Here is a 16,069-nt window from a genome sequence, read left to right on the forward strand (position 1 = left end):
GCTTATAGAAGGGAAGCTAAAAGTCCACCCCAAGGGGCTGGATCTCTGAGACAACCACTCAAGGACGCTATGGGATGGGTGCCCTGCACGCAGACCCCCAGCCGAGGAGGGGAATGGAGAGCGAAAGCCCACCTGTGTGCACACCACCCCCTGCACCCAGCGGCTCTGTCTGTCCGGGGGCAGGGGGAGTCTCTTTCTGATTTGCACGCACATTTTCATACCAGCTGGTGGCATCCCTTCGACCACTAGTAAGACGTCGCTTCCTGGGGGGTGATCTTCTGTTAGAGCCCAGGACACAGCACAGGATCGCCCTGAAGATGCTGGTTCGGAGCTCTGCACCCCCCTGAGCCAGACGGCTACCTGCAGCAGGCCTCCAGAGCGCAGCTGGGCAACACCTGTGGGATGGCCTCACAGGGGCAGCCAGATGTTACCCCTGAAGGACCCAGGGCTCCCGGATTCCAGGTGTGCCCCGGGAGGAGGGGCCAGGGAAGGGTGGGCCGGAAAGAAGCACATCCCGGCAGGCAGTGTTTTGAAGGCAACCTCGGGGGGGCTCCGGGGAGGTGGGCGAGGTCCAGCAAGGCGTGAAGGACTGGTTCCGTTAATCACTCAGAGCGTGGCTCAGAGGACTCTGGGAGGATGAAGCCACGTGGGAGACAGTGCGGCCCCGGCATCTCCTTGGCCCTGGAGAGAGAGCAGAGAGAGAGACGATGAGGTTCGTTGTCTCATGGAGCTCTCGTTCTTTCTATTATAACGAGCTCATAAAGAGGTCGTTTGAGACCAGGGCAAGTGCTTTAAAAAAGCAGGCTGAAATGATACTGTGCACCTGGGCGGAGGGACAGCCTCTTTCCTCTTGAGGTGGCCCCGGGTCTGGACAGGCTGCGTGGAAACTGAGGCCGAGGTCAGCAGTGTGAACCGAGAGCTGCGGAAGAGCATTCCAGCAGAGGGGCTAACAGACCCGGTAGCCCCCCTATTCCCTGGGGCGTGTTCCAAGACCCCAGTGGACGCCCGAGACCACAGACAGTACCGAACCCTGTCCATGCACATCTATAGCTTACGCACAGTAAAAGGTTAACAGTAACCAATAATAAAATACGACCGTTACACCAATATGCTGCAATGAGAGTTCCGTGAGTGTGGTGTCTCTCTCTCTGTGTGACCGCTGAGACCGCTGCTGGGTGACTCGTGGGCCGGACGCCTGTGCGGCGTAGATTGGCTGGGCGAAGGGATGAGTCACAGCTGGGCAGGACAGAGCCGGGCAGCTCGGGGTTTCGTCACGCTACTCAGAACGGCACGCGATTTAGAATTTATGATTGTTTATTTCTGGAATTGTGTATTTAATATTTTTCAGACCACAGTTGACTGCAGGTCCCTGAAACCCTGGAAAACACAGCCGCAGATAAGGGGGAGGGGCCACTGCCCCGAGGCCCCAGGCCAGGCCCGGGCAGCCAGAGCTCAGTGAGCGAGGGGACAATGTAACAAAGTGAGTCTGCAGATGAGGTGAGATTTGGAGCGTGCAGGGCCTCGGGAGCCGGAGTGGGGAGCTCTAGAGGTTTCCTTTCATGCAACGGGAGCCATTGAAGGGTTTTCTGCAAGGGAGTGGTGATTCCCAATTTATGTATTTACACGATCACTCTCAGAATGAAAGCGTAATAAAACAGTCAACTCCGGATGCCGGGAGGAAACGGGACTGTAGGTGGGCATCCACCTGCACGGCCACCCCCAGCCGGGGACCTTGCTGCTTGGCTGGGGTGGCCCTGCAGGTGGAGAGTGGACAGACTGAGGCGTCAGAGGGTGCAGGGCCGTTCTGTGCCAGCCGTGGCCTGTCAGTAGCCAATGTTGGTGGTTCTTGTGATTGACGTGTCCTGGGGAATGAGTCAATCACAGCAACTTACAGCAGCGTCGGGGTGGGACTTGAACCTCTCACGGCTATCAACCCCCCACCGCTCACATTAGGGCAGGGGTGTCAGACTCATTTTTCCTGGGAGGGCACATCAACCTCGTGGTTGCCTTCAAAGGGCCGAATGTAACTTTAGGACTGTATAAATGCAACTACTCCTTAACAGTTCAGCGAGAGCTGCGAGAGCTCAGTGCTGCCGCCGGGTCGAAACAAGGTACTTGGCCAGTTTAAACACGGTGGAGGGCCAGATTCGGCCCACGGGCCTTGTGTTTGCCACCTGTGCATTAGGGGAAGGCATGTTGTTTCTCAGTGGACTGATGAAAGGGAGGACATCACTCCTCCGTCCATCCCCCCACCCCCCGGGCTGGCATCCTCCTGGACGTCTCCACGTCGTTGTCGAGAACAAGAGAGCTGGCCCCTGCCAGCAGCCCGCCCGGGACCCTGCCTCTCAGTGCAGACACGTGCCAGGATGTGACGTTGCACTCTAAGGCTGAACGGACAGCCAGAGAGCTATTTGCTTTAAACCACAGAGGTATCTTTCACAGCTGTATTGAAGTATAACTGACATATTAACCCGCACGTATCTAGGGTGTACGATTCGATGGGTTTGGACATGTCTCCGCACCTATGAAACGACCTAAACAGTTCAGGTAGCGAACGCACCCCCGTCATTCCCCACTTCCCCTGTGCCCCTGCCCCATCCCAGATGACCACCTCTCTGCCGTGGGAGGGAAAAATGATTCTCCACCCGCCCTTCTAAGTTCTTCTGACTGGTCTAATAATCAAATTGGCATGAGACAGAGTAACAGGAGAAAATAACCAGATTTATTACATACGTACATACGTACGTACTTGGAGGGATGGCAGAAGAATACGGGGCCTGAGGACGTGCTGGTCCGTGGAGGCTTATACGCCACACTGGACCAGGGCAGCTTGAAAAGCAGGAGTTTGCCGGGCCATCACTGATAACAAGACACAGAGGAGACTTTGAATAAAGGGCCTTGCTAGGTTCCTCCCTGTCCAGCACCCTAGTTCATATTAAACTAAAATTCTCTACAATGATATCTCCTGGTCCTCTGTCTAAACCCTCTAAGACAGTTAGGGGAAGGTCAAAGGGGTTTTTTTTCTGAGTCTCTGTTTCTTAAAAATAACCAGCTCAAACTAATCAACAGCCCAAAAGGCATATTTTGGGGTGGCAAGCTCCGCCTGCCCTCACAGTGTGGACTGTTTTTGTCTGGCTTCTTTCACGCAGTGTGACCGTTTTGAGATCAATCCATGCGGCTGCATGTGCCAGCAATGGATTCCTTTTTATTGGCTTTCCGCTTTTGCTAGCACCGTTGGTTAAAGACATTTGTAATTCTTGATCGCATTGCCAGGCACCCTTGTAAACAAAAATCAGTTAAATGTGTGTGTGTGGGTCTATTTCTATGGAGCTTCACTGATCTGTTTGTCTGTCTTTGCACTGATACCACATGGCTATGTTCTTGTAACTGCAATGTCTTGAAATCAAGTAGTACAAGAACTCAGCCCTGGCTGGTGTAGCTCAGTGGATTGAGTGCGGGCCTGCAAACCAAAGGGTTGCCAGTTCGATTCCCAGTCAGGGCACATGCCTGGGTTGCAGGCCAGGTCCCCAGTTGGGGACACATGAGGAGCAACCACACATCGATGTTTCTCTCCCTCTCTTTCTCCTTCCCTTTCCCTCACTCTAAAAATATAAATAAATAAATAAAATATTTTAAAAAAAGAACTCATATATTGGTTCTCGATTTTTTTTAGAGTCTGTTGGATTTTTTTACATACCCATCATGTTTTCTGTTAATTAAGACAGTTTTCCTTCTTTCTTTATAACCTGCCTTTTCTCTCTTTTTCTTGCCTGATGGCACTGGAACCTCCAGTGCGACGTTGAATAGAAATGGGGCGAGTGGTCGTACCAGCCTTGTTCATAGTCCTAGGGAAGAAAAACCAGTGTCTTTCACTGTTAAACACGGTGTTAGCTGTGTGTGTGTGGGGTTGGGGGGGTTTACCCTTTATCACACTGAGGAAGTTCCCATCCCTTCTCAGCCGGCTGACAGGTGTTACTGTGAATGAATGTCAAGTTTTGACTGTTGACTCTTCTGCATCTACCGCGTGATCGTGTAGTTTTGCCTCTTTTGATCTGTCGATATGGTAAATTACACTGATTTTCAAATGTTGAATCAGCCGGGCATTCCTGAGATAAATCCCCACTCATCGCGATGCACTATCCTTTTTATATGTTGCTGGGTTCGCTTTGCTGGAACGCTGTTCAGCATCGTTGAGTCTGCGCTCCGGAGGGACTTGGGTGGGCGGTTTTCCTGTGAGGTCTTCTTCCCCTCTTCGGGGGTAGAGTGGTGCCAAACTCATCGGTGAGTTGGAAAGTATTCCTTTCCTTTCCTATTTTCTGTCCATTTTGTGGGATTGGTAATCTCAGCTCCGTGGATGTTTGCCAGTGTTTATCAGCGAGGCCGCCTGGGCTTGAGGCTTCTTTGTGAGAAAACTTTTAACCATGATCATAGTATCTGTTTCTTCTTGAGTGAGGTTTGGTAGTTTGTGTCTTCCAAGGACTTGGAACATTTTATCTAATTTGTTGAACGTATGGCCCATAAGCTGTTCACAATGTCCCCGCGTTATTTTTGAATGTCCCTGGGATCCCTGGCGAGGTGCCCGCTCCTGTTTCAGTATTGGTCGTCTGTGTCTTTTCCTCCTGTCAGTCTCTGTAGACGTCTCCCCAGCTTTGTTGATCTGCTCAGCTCGCAGCATCCTGGAGCTGCACAGATGAGTGAGTACCAGCGCCCCTTGCTGCCCTCCAGCGGCTCCCAAACACAGCGGAGCACCGTTTTGCATTTTATTGCAAGCGCGCAGTACAAGTGCTGCAACAGTGCGGTGATATAACTGGGCACAGCTGGGAGGGGCAGTCAGGCAGGCCTCTGCAGTGTTTACCTGCTGCTCAGCAGCAGGAGAAGCAATGGTGAGACACAAAGCAGGCCTGACCTAAACATATGTGCTAACGGGAACTCCTTTAACAGGGAGCTATGGCTGGCAGTGCTTCGTGAGTAACCCGGTTTGATGGACACTGGGACTCCCTGTTCACGGGGCTTTCATTCTGGGGGCTGCCGAGGCCTGGGAGGTGTGCAGCCCAGGGTTGTGCTGGGCTGCATCGTTGTAAGGGCCTGATCTGGACTTTGTCATTCTGTCCCCACACTACCGTCCCTTTCCTGGACACACCGTGCTCTTCTTTGAGCCCCGTCCTGTGCGCCAGAAGTTTCCTGGCCTGGAGCATTGCTCCGATCACTTTGCCTGCACCGCTCAGCTTGGGCATCCTCCACCTCCCCGGGAAAACCTTCTCTGACACCCCGGGCCGTCCCCTGGGCCCAGTCAGAGTCGGGTGACCCCTGGGGTAGCCCCTAGCATCCCAAGAGTTGGCAGGGGTTAGTGATTATGATGGCACTGGCTTTGGGGTCAGAAAGACTGTATTTCTTATACTGGCTTCACTGCTTATCAGCTGAGTGACTCTGGGCAATTTATTTTACCTCCGTAAGTCTCATGTGTGACATGGGAATGAGAATACCAGTAGTGCCTACTTCTTGGGCTTCTGAAGATTGAGTAAAATCGTCCGTATAGAGCTCAGAGCACAGAGCCTAGTTCCGGAAGTGTGTGATAAATGCTCCCTGTCGCTGTTATTATCATTATCCTCAGTCCCTCACACTTGTTGTGTTTCTGTCTCCGCCCCTGCACTTGCTGGCAGGAAATGCGTTTACTTCTTCTCCCTGATCTCAGTGTGTGGCCCACCCCCCGCACACAGTGGGCGTTCAGTGACCCCTGTGGTGTGCATAAGGCTCCTGATTACTTGAGGTCTCTCCCCTGGTGTCATCAGAACTGAAAGAGGGATAATGAGAGGGGACGGTGGTGGTGGGGGGGAGGGGCTGCAGCCGCTGAGTTGTGAAGGAGATGCAGAGGCAGTAACACTGCAGGCGGGGCGGCCCCAGCCACACAGGGCCCAGCCTTTCTCCCAAGAGCAGTGCCACCCCTCAGCCCTTCTCTGCCCGCCAAGGAAGGGGCTCAGAACAGGGCGAACGGCCTCTGCCCTGCGACCACCGGGAGGGGGTGGGTGCGTCCTGGTGCGGGCTCAGACACCTGATGTGGGAGTGCCATTTGGATTCTGGCCCCCACCTGGCCCTTCATCTCTGATCTGACCCTGTGCCCTGACTTCCTGTGCTTTGCTTCTATAAAAAAAAAATCAATAATGAAACAAGCCACCAAAAATATATATGTGGTGGAGTTGAAGACTTTATTCACATCATCTTTCACGAAAGCCGTGAAGCAGGAACCCACGTGACAGACTTGGTGCGGGATGCCTGTGGGGAAGTCCCAAAGCTCCGCTGGGCTGGCTCTTCAGAGTTCTCTGAGTGGAGAGTGAGACGCCGTGGCCCCGGCGGAAAACTCAGGGTGGTCACGGTGCCATCTCTGAGAATAAGGCAACCCCCCATCAGACTCCAAGTGTCTTTTCCAGAACCTCGCCCAGTGGCTCCAAAGCTCATCAGGAAATACAGAAGGCCAAGAAACATGTGAAAAGTGTGGGCAATGAAACAGAAATTGGTAGAGTTAAAAAAAATGACAAATTCCGGAGGGACTCTAGCTGCAGGCAGCCGAGAGGCGATGTCTCGTTTGCTGGTGACATCAGCTCGGCATCAGGCACGTGGGACACGCTCAGTCACCGAGTGAGCGGGGCTGAAGCGCACAGGGGACCCGCCGGAGACAAGGAACACTTCAGATGCACGATGGGGAGGAGAGAAAGGTGGAGGTGCGGGTCGTTTCTAAGGGGGAAAGGGCAAACCAGGTCAACTTGTGCTGCAGAGCCCGTGTGGCCGGCAGAACTAGAAATGATGTCATCCAGCCACAGTCCCTTGGTGCCGGCCCCTGGAAGCCTCCGGGGTGAGCACCTCTGAGACGGTGCTGAGGGCTTGAACCTTCTCCTTGAGGCCGTTTGCCCGAGTGTGCGCGGCTGCTACGCCTCCTCCACGCCCCGGCGGGTACCAAGGACCTCGCCCTTTTCCAGTGCCCAGCGTCTGCCGTGAAATCGGACCCCACTCAGTGTAAACAGGGTGACGGACACGCAGGGCATCTGACTCAGTGAACCCGGGCTCTGGTTCGCACCGGGTGCCTCGGACTGGTTCTCTGGCTCTGATTTTAGAAAGTAGTTTACCAAAGACCCTCCCATTTGGGTTAACAGCCAGAGTTTAGGGGAGGTGTCTTGTCTTGGTGTTTGCTCCTTTGGTGGGAAAAATAAAGCCTAGTGATCAGCCCCTTCTTTCCCCGCAAGCAGCGAAAATACCATTGTGTTAACGATATTTTCGAACATTCCCTCGGGCAGCTGAATTATCATACTGATCTCATCGACGCCATGGGTGTCACAGAGCCTTCTGAGGTGGGTTCTCTGTGGGCTTTGGGCAAAAGGAAGTTTTGACTGCTTCCTGGAATTAATAATATCAAAATTAAATGTTGAGGAGAGAGCCCAAGAGGGCCCCTCAGAGACGAGTTCACGGCAGAGCAGAGATTCATTCAGATACAACCCAGCAGGGGCCTCGAGGAAACACGGTCCAAGGGGTGGGTGTCTAAAGACTCTTTTCAAGAAATGAAAGGGTGGGCGGGCAGGGGAAGGGAGGGAGGGAGGAAGGGAGGGAGGGAGGGAGAGAGGGAAGAAGAGAAGAAAGGAAAACTTGATTTTCTATAGGGAGTTTTGGTTCGCCAGACCTGATCTCCATAGGAAACACGAGAACATTAACCAAACATTTCTAGGAAACTCTAGGTAACGCAGGATAAATGATGGTGCGATAGCCACAGACTGGCTTAGCTCAGGCTGCGTAACAAATGCCAGAGACAGGGCGACTAATAGTAACCAGTACACATCTGTCCCCACCGTTCAGGAGACCAGAAGTCTGAGATCAGAGGCCCGCACAGCTGGGCTCTGGGGGCGGGCCCTCCTCTGGGGGGCAGACTGCAGACTTCCTGTCGTGCCCTCACCTGATGGAGAGCAGGAAGAGGGAGAAAGATTCTCCCAAGACTCCTAGAAGGGCATCAGCCCCATCCTGAGGGCTCCACCCCCTCCTACGTCCCACCGAGGGGCAGGGTTTCAGCACGGAATAGGAGTCTGGCGGCACAGGAATACTTCGTTCCTAACACGGAGGAAATTGCGTGGGTCTGCGGAGAAGAGGTGCGAACGGGAGAAGAACAGAGATGATGCTGTTGTAAATACCACGCTTGTTCCCGAAGTCTCCTACGGTCTGCCGCTCAGCCGGCCCAGGCCCTGCTCCGTTCTGGTTGCCGCATCAAAGACGCAGGGAAACCCTCAGAGATGTGAGAGCCACCCCTGCTCTCGGGCAGTCAAACTGGATTTGGGGGAGCACCAGGACGCCACCCCTGCTCTCGGGCTGTCAAACTGGATTTGGGGGAGCACCAGGACGCCACAGGCCGCTGTGGGCGCCGGGAGGGTGCCGGGGTGAGCTGAGCGCCGTGAGGATGCCTACAGGTAGCCTCTTCCTAGTTCCCACAACGTCCTGCGGCCACACCTGCTCACGGGGCCTGGAGAAGCGCACCTTTCACCAGGCGCACGCCCTGCGTCGTGGCAGGGTTCTGCTTTATCGGGTCATTTCTTCAGGGTCTGGGGCAGAGCAGTCTTGCTCGGGAGAGAACATAATTGTAGGTGCTTGCTTTGAAGGAGTTGGTTCACGATTTAGAAGTCAGGTGGCTCTGGAACTGAAACGCCTGCTTGAGATAAGTCAGTGCTGCCCCTCACCCCAATGCCCCACTGCTCTGTAAGTTCGAGCGGAGTTGGAAGTGATGACAGCCCTTGTCTCCGCCGTCACACTGGCTGGGGCTGGCGGGGGGGAGGAGGAGGAAAGGGCCGGAGAAGGCAGCTCGAGGAGCTCTCGAGGTCACGACTCAGCGCGCGTCTTGGGGAAGTGAAATCTGTAACATTCCGCTTCAGGAGCTGACGTGTGCCGCGTCCCAGGATGCTCATTTTTTTTTTTCGCCACCTTCTGAGGATAAAAGTTACTGCAACTTGTAGTCAGGGGCATGATTTAAAGAATTCTTCTTTGTCACAGCCCAGTTCTCAACTGTCAGTTAGGATAAGAAGCAACTTATTTTTACTTATAACCTGCTGTTGCTAAAGGGTCTAGAAAACGGCCCCTGGTTCAGAAGTTACCAGGAAAACAGTTCAGTCTTTACGGCCTCTGATTTCCTAATGTTTTGTCGAAGATGCTCTACTGTTAACAAAATGAGGGAGGGGTCATAGCCCTCAAAACAGCAAATTCCCAAACACACCCTCAGCTCTGGGAAGGACTCCTAGCTTCCGCACGCACCAGAGGCGGCTGCGGACCCTGGCCCAGGCACACAGCGGAGATTCTTCCCCCTCCACCTCCTCGATGCCTCGTGAAACGCTCTCAGTCAGTCCGAGGTGTCGCTGTGGTGGAGACACTTACAGGTGGAACTGTTCTCCAGGCAGACTTAGATGCACCTGCCTGGCCTGTAGCAGGGGAGCCGTGGACACCCAAGGTGAGCTCCCCCAGAATCCTGGGGTGATCGGATAAGTAGAGTGAGCTCAGGTTTCTGCCCTGCACACCCAGATCACAGAATGTTGGGACGGGAAGGTCCTTAGAGTTCATCTGGCCACCCTTCCCTCATTTTACCGAAGGGACAACCAGGAAAAGCCTGACCGTTACACGCCTAGGTAAGTCATGGTCGGAACTGGGACCCGGGACCCTTACTTGCTAGCTGTGTGACTTGGAGCAAGTTCCTTGACCTCTCTGTATTTCAGGTTTCCCCTTCCAGGTCGGCATGAGGACTGAAGGAGTGGTTTCCTGTAAAGCACCAAGCACAGGGCCCAGCTCGGGACGGGTACTCCGTCCCCATGAATGGCTGTCCCCATGGTCATCCCCCCTATGACGCTGTTCTGCCTGCCTCAAGCAGCTGAAAGAAACGGCGAATGGCCTTGTGCCTAAGAACCCAGAAGGCTGAACACGTGGGCAGGACTGTGAGGGAAACCCACGGGGCCGGAGGAAGCCGGTTCACATCCCGCTGGGCCTTCTCCCTAACTAACCCGCGGCTGGTTGTGGAGGAGAGACGTTCTTAGCTCAGTGTTATTCATTCATAGGGTTTGCTCCTATCTGGTTCACAGAAGGGAGGTTATGGTGAACACAGACGCAGTACAGCGTGAAAGTCCAGTGAGCCACAGGGAAGTTCTGGTTATCGGCTGAATTCCAGCTCGTGGAACCCAATTACCAGTGTTGGGATGGGGGAAAGTCCCTTGAGAAGTTTTATAAGGTCGCCCTGGCCAGTGCACCTCAGCTGGTAGGAGCATCGCCCTGTAAACCGACAGGTCCTGGGTTGGATTCCCAGTCAGGGCAGGTGCCTGGGTTGCAGGTTTGATCCCCCGCCCCCCCCCCCCGGTCAGGGCATGTGTGGGAGGCACCTGATCCACGTTTCTCTCTCGCGCTGATGTTTCCCTCCTCCTCTCTCTCCCTCTCTTCCCTGCTCTATAGCATGTCCTCGGGTGAGGATAACAAAGCAGAGGGTGGGGTTTATAAGGTCTTGGAAAAGGATTTTGAGTCATCAGCTTATGTTTTCAAAGATTTTATTTATTTTTGGAGAGAAGGGAAGGGAGGGAGAAGAACATCGATGTGTGAGAGAGACATGTATCGGTTGCCTCTCTCATGCACCTCCTCCCAACCAGGGGCCAAACCCACAACCCAGGCGTGCGCCTGGCTGGGAACCAAACCGACAAGCATTCACTTCATGGGACAACGCTCAGCCCACTGAGCCTCGCTGGCCAGGGCTTGAGTCATCGGCGTGGATTTGCTGGCCCACGGGGGCTGCTGCTGTGGGGGGCGAATGGAAGTGGCCTCCTACACAGCATGCCTGCGCTGGGCGCACAGCTACAGCTTCCAGTTACAGGGTTCGAGCCCCGGTTCATCAGATGAGAACCTGGACGTGAGGGCGTTAACGTGAGCATTTTCCGGCGTTACTCTCTTGCCTGGGTGGTCGCCTCCCTGAAGCACGCTTCATTCCAAACAGGGCAGGGTGTGTGTGTCTGTGGGGGGCGACCTCAGTGACTGTGCAGGCGGCAGCCGTCGGGCAGAGTCTGCTCTGGAATCCGTCCTCAGGAGGCGGCTGTCAAGCGCTGTAAATGCTGCCGTCAGATCTACCCCATAGGGCGCATCGGCTAGCAGAAGACATGTTAGAAGAGAGAATTCCCCATCGAAGAAACGAGGGCTGTGCAAGGTACACGCGTGAAGTCGGCCCGGCAGCCCACTGGAGCCGCGGCGCAGGCTCTGCTTTTCCCCACTTGGCAGTGTCTCCGGTCACTGAAAACTCCTTGTGTGGACACTGGCAGTGGGCTCGTGTGGACGGCTACATTACTGGGCCATTTCCCTGTTATCTTTTCGGCCGTACTCGCCCTGTTATACGTAGGTTGCTGAGGATTTCGTTAGTGAAAGTGACGACTTGGGGAGCGTCAATGTGCGTCACGAGTCACACTGCTGATACTTTGGTGGGGGCGAGGCAGATCTTGCTTCTGAGTCTGGCTGCCCAGCCTTCGGCACGTTGCTGCATCCTTCTTTTTCTCGTTCATCCAACGGGACCCACAGACTAGGAATGAGCACCCAGCTCCCCAGCGTGGGTGTGAGGGGTCGGGGTCACGGGCCCGAGGACAGGCCTTTGATCGTGCCCGTGTCCTTTCCTCCAGCAAGGGGGGGGCGGGGCTGAGGTTTATGATCCTCAGTCCAAGGTAGCCCTGATGCTCTGCAGTGCAAGCTCAGGGAAAGGGAGGCTTTCTGAGACAAAGACTGCACTGTTCGCTCACACACGTGGCGCCCTGGGAGTGGTGCAAGGTGTGGGCATCAGGAGGCTGGCCGCTGGTGCCCTGCGGACACGGTCGTTTGCACCTTTTTCGGTTCTTTTTGGCTGATTGAAAAGATGGCGGTGATCAGTCCAATATAGCAGGTAATCAAAAGTCATGGACTGTCCTTTCTTTCATAAAATGGAATGTTTTAAAACCAAATAAACAAGAGAGGATCTAGAAATTTTAAATGCCTGGGACATGTCGCAAAATCGCAAGAAGTCTCATCCATTGGAAAACCGGTCTGTCGGGCTTGTGGACGGGCTCCGGCAGCACACCCGAAGGTGCCCGGGTCCCCCACTGTTCCCTGGTGAGGCTGCAGCCAGGACCCTGAAGCCGGGGCAGCCCCGCCGCGCCTTTGTTCCGGGCCTTGATTCACTGCGCCTCGTTCTGTAGATCTGTCTCAGCCCGGGTGCCGCTCTCCTTGAGGTCCAGGACCGTGTACAGGGTCAGCTGTGTGTGACCCAAACCCCTACGCAGGCTCTCGAACTGAACAGGTGCTCAATCAATTATTGCTGTCATCGATGGCTGAGCGTCGCTCAGAACAACCACTGCCGCCCCGCCCTGCAAGAGGGAAATAGTGGTCGCCGCTGGGACGGGACAGGGAGACTTTTGGAAAGGAAAACATTAGCCCATGTGAATCTCGTGCTACACGAGAAAGCTCTTTTCCGATTCTTGGCAGGGGTGTCCCCGCTCACGTGCCTGTTTCTCCTTGTTCCTCAGGACGCCCATTGTCCTGCCGTCAATGTGCTCATTAGCGGGTCTGTGCGTGGGCAGAGAGGTCCAGGAGGTGGAAATTGCGAAGAGGAAAAGAAAAAAGCTAGAGAGACATTTTATGTTTTACCAACCAACCCCTCAGATTTCACGTCCAGGGCGTGAGGTGTGTCCTGGAAGAACTTTGTTCAAAAGTGAGAACACATTGGGGAAATTTCTCAACTCTGCACATGCTGGCGTCCGCCGTCTCTCTGCCCAGGATGGCCCCACCCCCACCCCACCCCCACACTGACAACCTCCTCTCTCCCTGACCCCTCTTTACTTTTCCACTCTCCCTGCTCCGTCTGCCCAGAACCCCAAGCCTGAAATGGGCTCCCTGCTAAGCAGCTCCCGTGGGGTCCTGTGTCCCCTCCAGCATAACGCCTACCCCAGTCTAGTAATCGCCTCCCTAGACTAGAGCTCCCTGTCTCCTCCACAGTTCCACCGCTCGTCCCTGGAACGGCACTCAGTAAGTTTATAGAGTGCGTGAGTTTCCATGCGTCCGTGCCAGCCTTGTCTTCGTATCAGCCTCTGTCTGCCTCTCTGAACACTGCCTGTGGAGTGCAGTTGTTCAGGTTTTGTGCTGTACGAGGTCGGCTGGCAGAGTGGGGAGGGGAGGCCCAAGTCCAGCCCGTGTGCTCTTCACCAGTCCCTGGCTGTATCCGCCTGCAGCACGAGGGGCCTTTTTCCGGTTTGCACAATGGCTGCAGCCCTGAATATCCCCTAGTGTCTTCAAAGGGAAGCAAGAAGGTCCCCCTCCTTGCTAGGAGGACCGGGACTGCGTGCTTTGCCCACATCCAAGCCAAGGCCCTACCCCCCCCATTCCCAGCAAAGCCCTCCCTCACGCCTGTCTCCTCTGACTTTTGTCCCCTGCAGGGTTTGGGATGACGACTCCGGCGACAGTAGGAGGAAAAATCTTTCTGATCTTTTACGGCCTCCTTGGGTGCGCAAGCACCATCTTGTTCTTCAACCTGTTCCTGGAGCGACTGATCACCGTCATCGCCTACATCATGAAGTCGTGCCACCAGCGGCAGCTGCGGCGACGCAGGGCCCTGCCCCAGGACAGCCTGAAGAACCTGGGCAGGTCCGAGGCGGACGGCCTGACCGGCTGGAAGCCCTCCGTGTACTACGTGATGCTGATCCTGTGCCTGGCCTCCCTGCTCATCTCCTGCTGCGCCTCGGCCATGTATGCCTCCGTCGAAGGCTGGAGCTACTTCGACTCGCTCTACTTCTGCTTCGTGGCCTTCAGCACCATCGGCTTCGGGGACCTGGTCAGCAGCCAGAACGCCCAGTACGAGAGCCAAGGCCTCTACCGCTTCGCCAACTTTGCCTTCATCCTCATGGGCGTCTGCTGCATCTACTCCCTGTTCAATGTCATCTCCATCCTCATCAAACAGTCCGTGAACTGGATCCTGAGGAAGGTGGGCGGTGGCTGCTGCCGGCGGTGCCAGGGTGGGCTCCCGCGGTCCCGGAGGAACGTGATCATGCCGGGCAGCGTCCAGAACCCGGGCAGCGTCTCCATAGAAACCGATGGGGTGATGGAGAGCGACACGGACGGGCGGAGTCCCTCGGGGGAGGGCATCTCCGAGAAGGACTGCCCGGCAGCCAGCAAGGCCTCGCTGCCCATGCTGCAGAAGCAGCTGCCCGAGGCGGCCAACGGCTGCCCCCACCAGACCGGCTCGCTGCATCGGGACAGTGAGTTCTCGGCGGGGGTGGGGGCCTTCGCGATAATGAACAACAGGCTGGCAGAGACGAGTGGGGACAGGTAGGACAGAGGAGGCCGAGGGGACAGTGGCCGAGGAGGGGACGGTCGCCCGGCCCAGCTCTGCGCCTGGCCGGGTTCCTTCTGGAGCTCCTCCTCCGGGCTCCTTTGACCCCGGCTCCAGACACCGGGTCTCCCAGGCTGCGCTCCGACGAGCGGCCAGCCTTGCGGGCTGTGGGAAGCCGGAGCCGCAGCCACCGGGCCTTTCTCCTCATCTTTATTCTTTACATTTCAACTCAGTCTTTTAAAAGCGAATCGCGCAGACCTGGCCCTGTTTCTTTACTCATCCTGCTCCAGCGTTTCGGTGGCCAGAGCAGGGCGGTGGTTAGGTGAGGCTTGATCCCCGCTGCTGTGTCCTTGATTTGGACATAAAAGTCCTGAAGGTCCTGACTTTCCCGGGGACTCTGCAGAGCTGAATCCGCTTCCTCTCCCAGCCCCTCGAAACAAAACAAGAGGCAGGGAACTGTCGGAAGATGTATCGGGGCTCCTGGCTGCCTTCAGAGCAGACTGGGCCGCGGCGCCGCGGCCACGGCAGCCGACCATCTGGTTTACTCTGTACCTGCTTCTCTGCTTTCCGCTTCTTCTTTCTTTCACTTTAAAGATCTTGATGCGTGGCTGAGGTGTCTCCGGGACCTCGGTGTGCTAAGAAGACAGAGTTCAACTTTGGGCCTTTACACTGCAGCAAAGTGGTGGGGGGGGGGGGCGGTGCTCACTTTGCAACGAGAGACTAGAGTGTAACGTTGTCCCTTCCATGGGTCCCAGGGACCACTCCATTTCTACCAGGACTTGGGGCCCATCGCAGAGATCCTGGCTGACTATTTATTAAAACCGAAAATTCAATAAATCCTCATTTTATTACCTAAGATGACACGTGTGCTCATTGCGGGCAGCGGGAGTGGGGTGACTAATTAAACAGGCATTTACTGTGCAGAGAAAAAGGAAGCAGGACATTAACCTTTGGCGACAGGAGCATCGTCTTGGATTGGCGGCTTGGATTCCAGGCCCAGGAAAGAAAATCTGAGCGCTTGTCTAAGCTGTTTCGGTTCTGCCTTCTGGGATTGTAACACGTCTTGGTTGCATAACCTCCCAAGGAGTTAAAGTGTCCGTGTGAGGAACAAGAACTCTGGGCCTTCCTCTGTGCAGGAGAGAATGTTTGGGGGGTGAGAGCAGAGTTCAAAGGACGTAGCTGTTTGTTTATATGGCAAGAGTGATGCAGCACGGTACTCCCAGAAATGAAGAGGAAAGGCGGGTGCGGTGAAGAAGACAAAGGAGAAGACGTGGCCTAAGGAGACTCGGATGTCCAGCAGACAGCGTCGGAGCTGGGAGGACCCTTAGCCACCACCCCATCCAATCTCCATGCTGTTTGCACGAGGACATGGGCACGGAGGGGCTGTTCCTCGTCTGAGCTCTCGGGGCTGATGGTGCGCAGCCAGGAGAACCCAGGCCTCCAAGGGGAGGGTGGGCTCTTTGCCAGGCCCCCCCACAGCAGCAGCTCCCCCCCACCTCCCGCTGCAACCGCTCCCTCTTCAGGCCGAGTCGCCTTTTCTTCCAGCAGGCAAACCCAGATGTTTCCTTTACGATGCCACCAGTGCCCAGCAGCAGAAGCGTCTTAAGTAGCAGCCCTGGGTCTGAACGCAGGGCTGTGCAGCTCCAACAGCAGAGATCTTCACCCATAGAAGGAACAAGCGTTCATACAGAAGAGATCCGATTGGCAGACATAGAAGGAATCGGGGAAAGAGAGCCT

The 16,069-nt window shown here is 55.3% G+C and overlaps 1 protein-coding gene across 1 annotated transcript in view; it reads left to right on the top strand.

Moving 5' to 3' along the window:
* Positions 1–14,527, top strand: part of KCNK13 (potassium two pore domain channel subfamily K member 13) — a 58,839-nt gene extending 44,312 nt beyond the window's left edge. Inside the window, exon 2 of the mRNA XM_045823587.1 lies at positions 13,440–14,527. Coding sequence (XP_045679543.1) covers positions 13,440–14,332 — 893 coding nt within the window. The 3' untranslated portion in view covers positions 14,333–14,527. The remainder of the gene's footprint in view (positions 1–13,439) is intronic.
* The last annotated feature ends 1,542 nt before the right edge of the window (positions 14,528–16,069 follow it).

The sequence above is a fragment of the Phyllostomus hastatus genome, unplaced genomic scaffold (assembly GCF_019186645.2).
Source record: "Phyllostomus hastatus isolate PE091 unplaced genomic scaffold, TTU_PhHast_1.1 phas_scaffold_501, whole genome shotgun sequence".
NCBI lineage: Eukaryota > Metazoa > Chordata > Mammalia > Chiroptera > Phyllostomidae > Phyllostomus > Phyllostomus hastatus.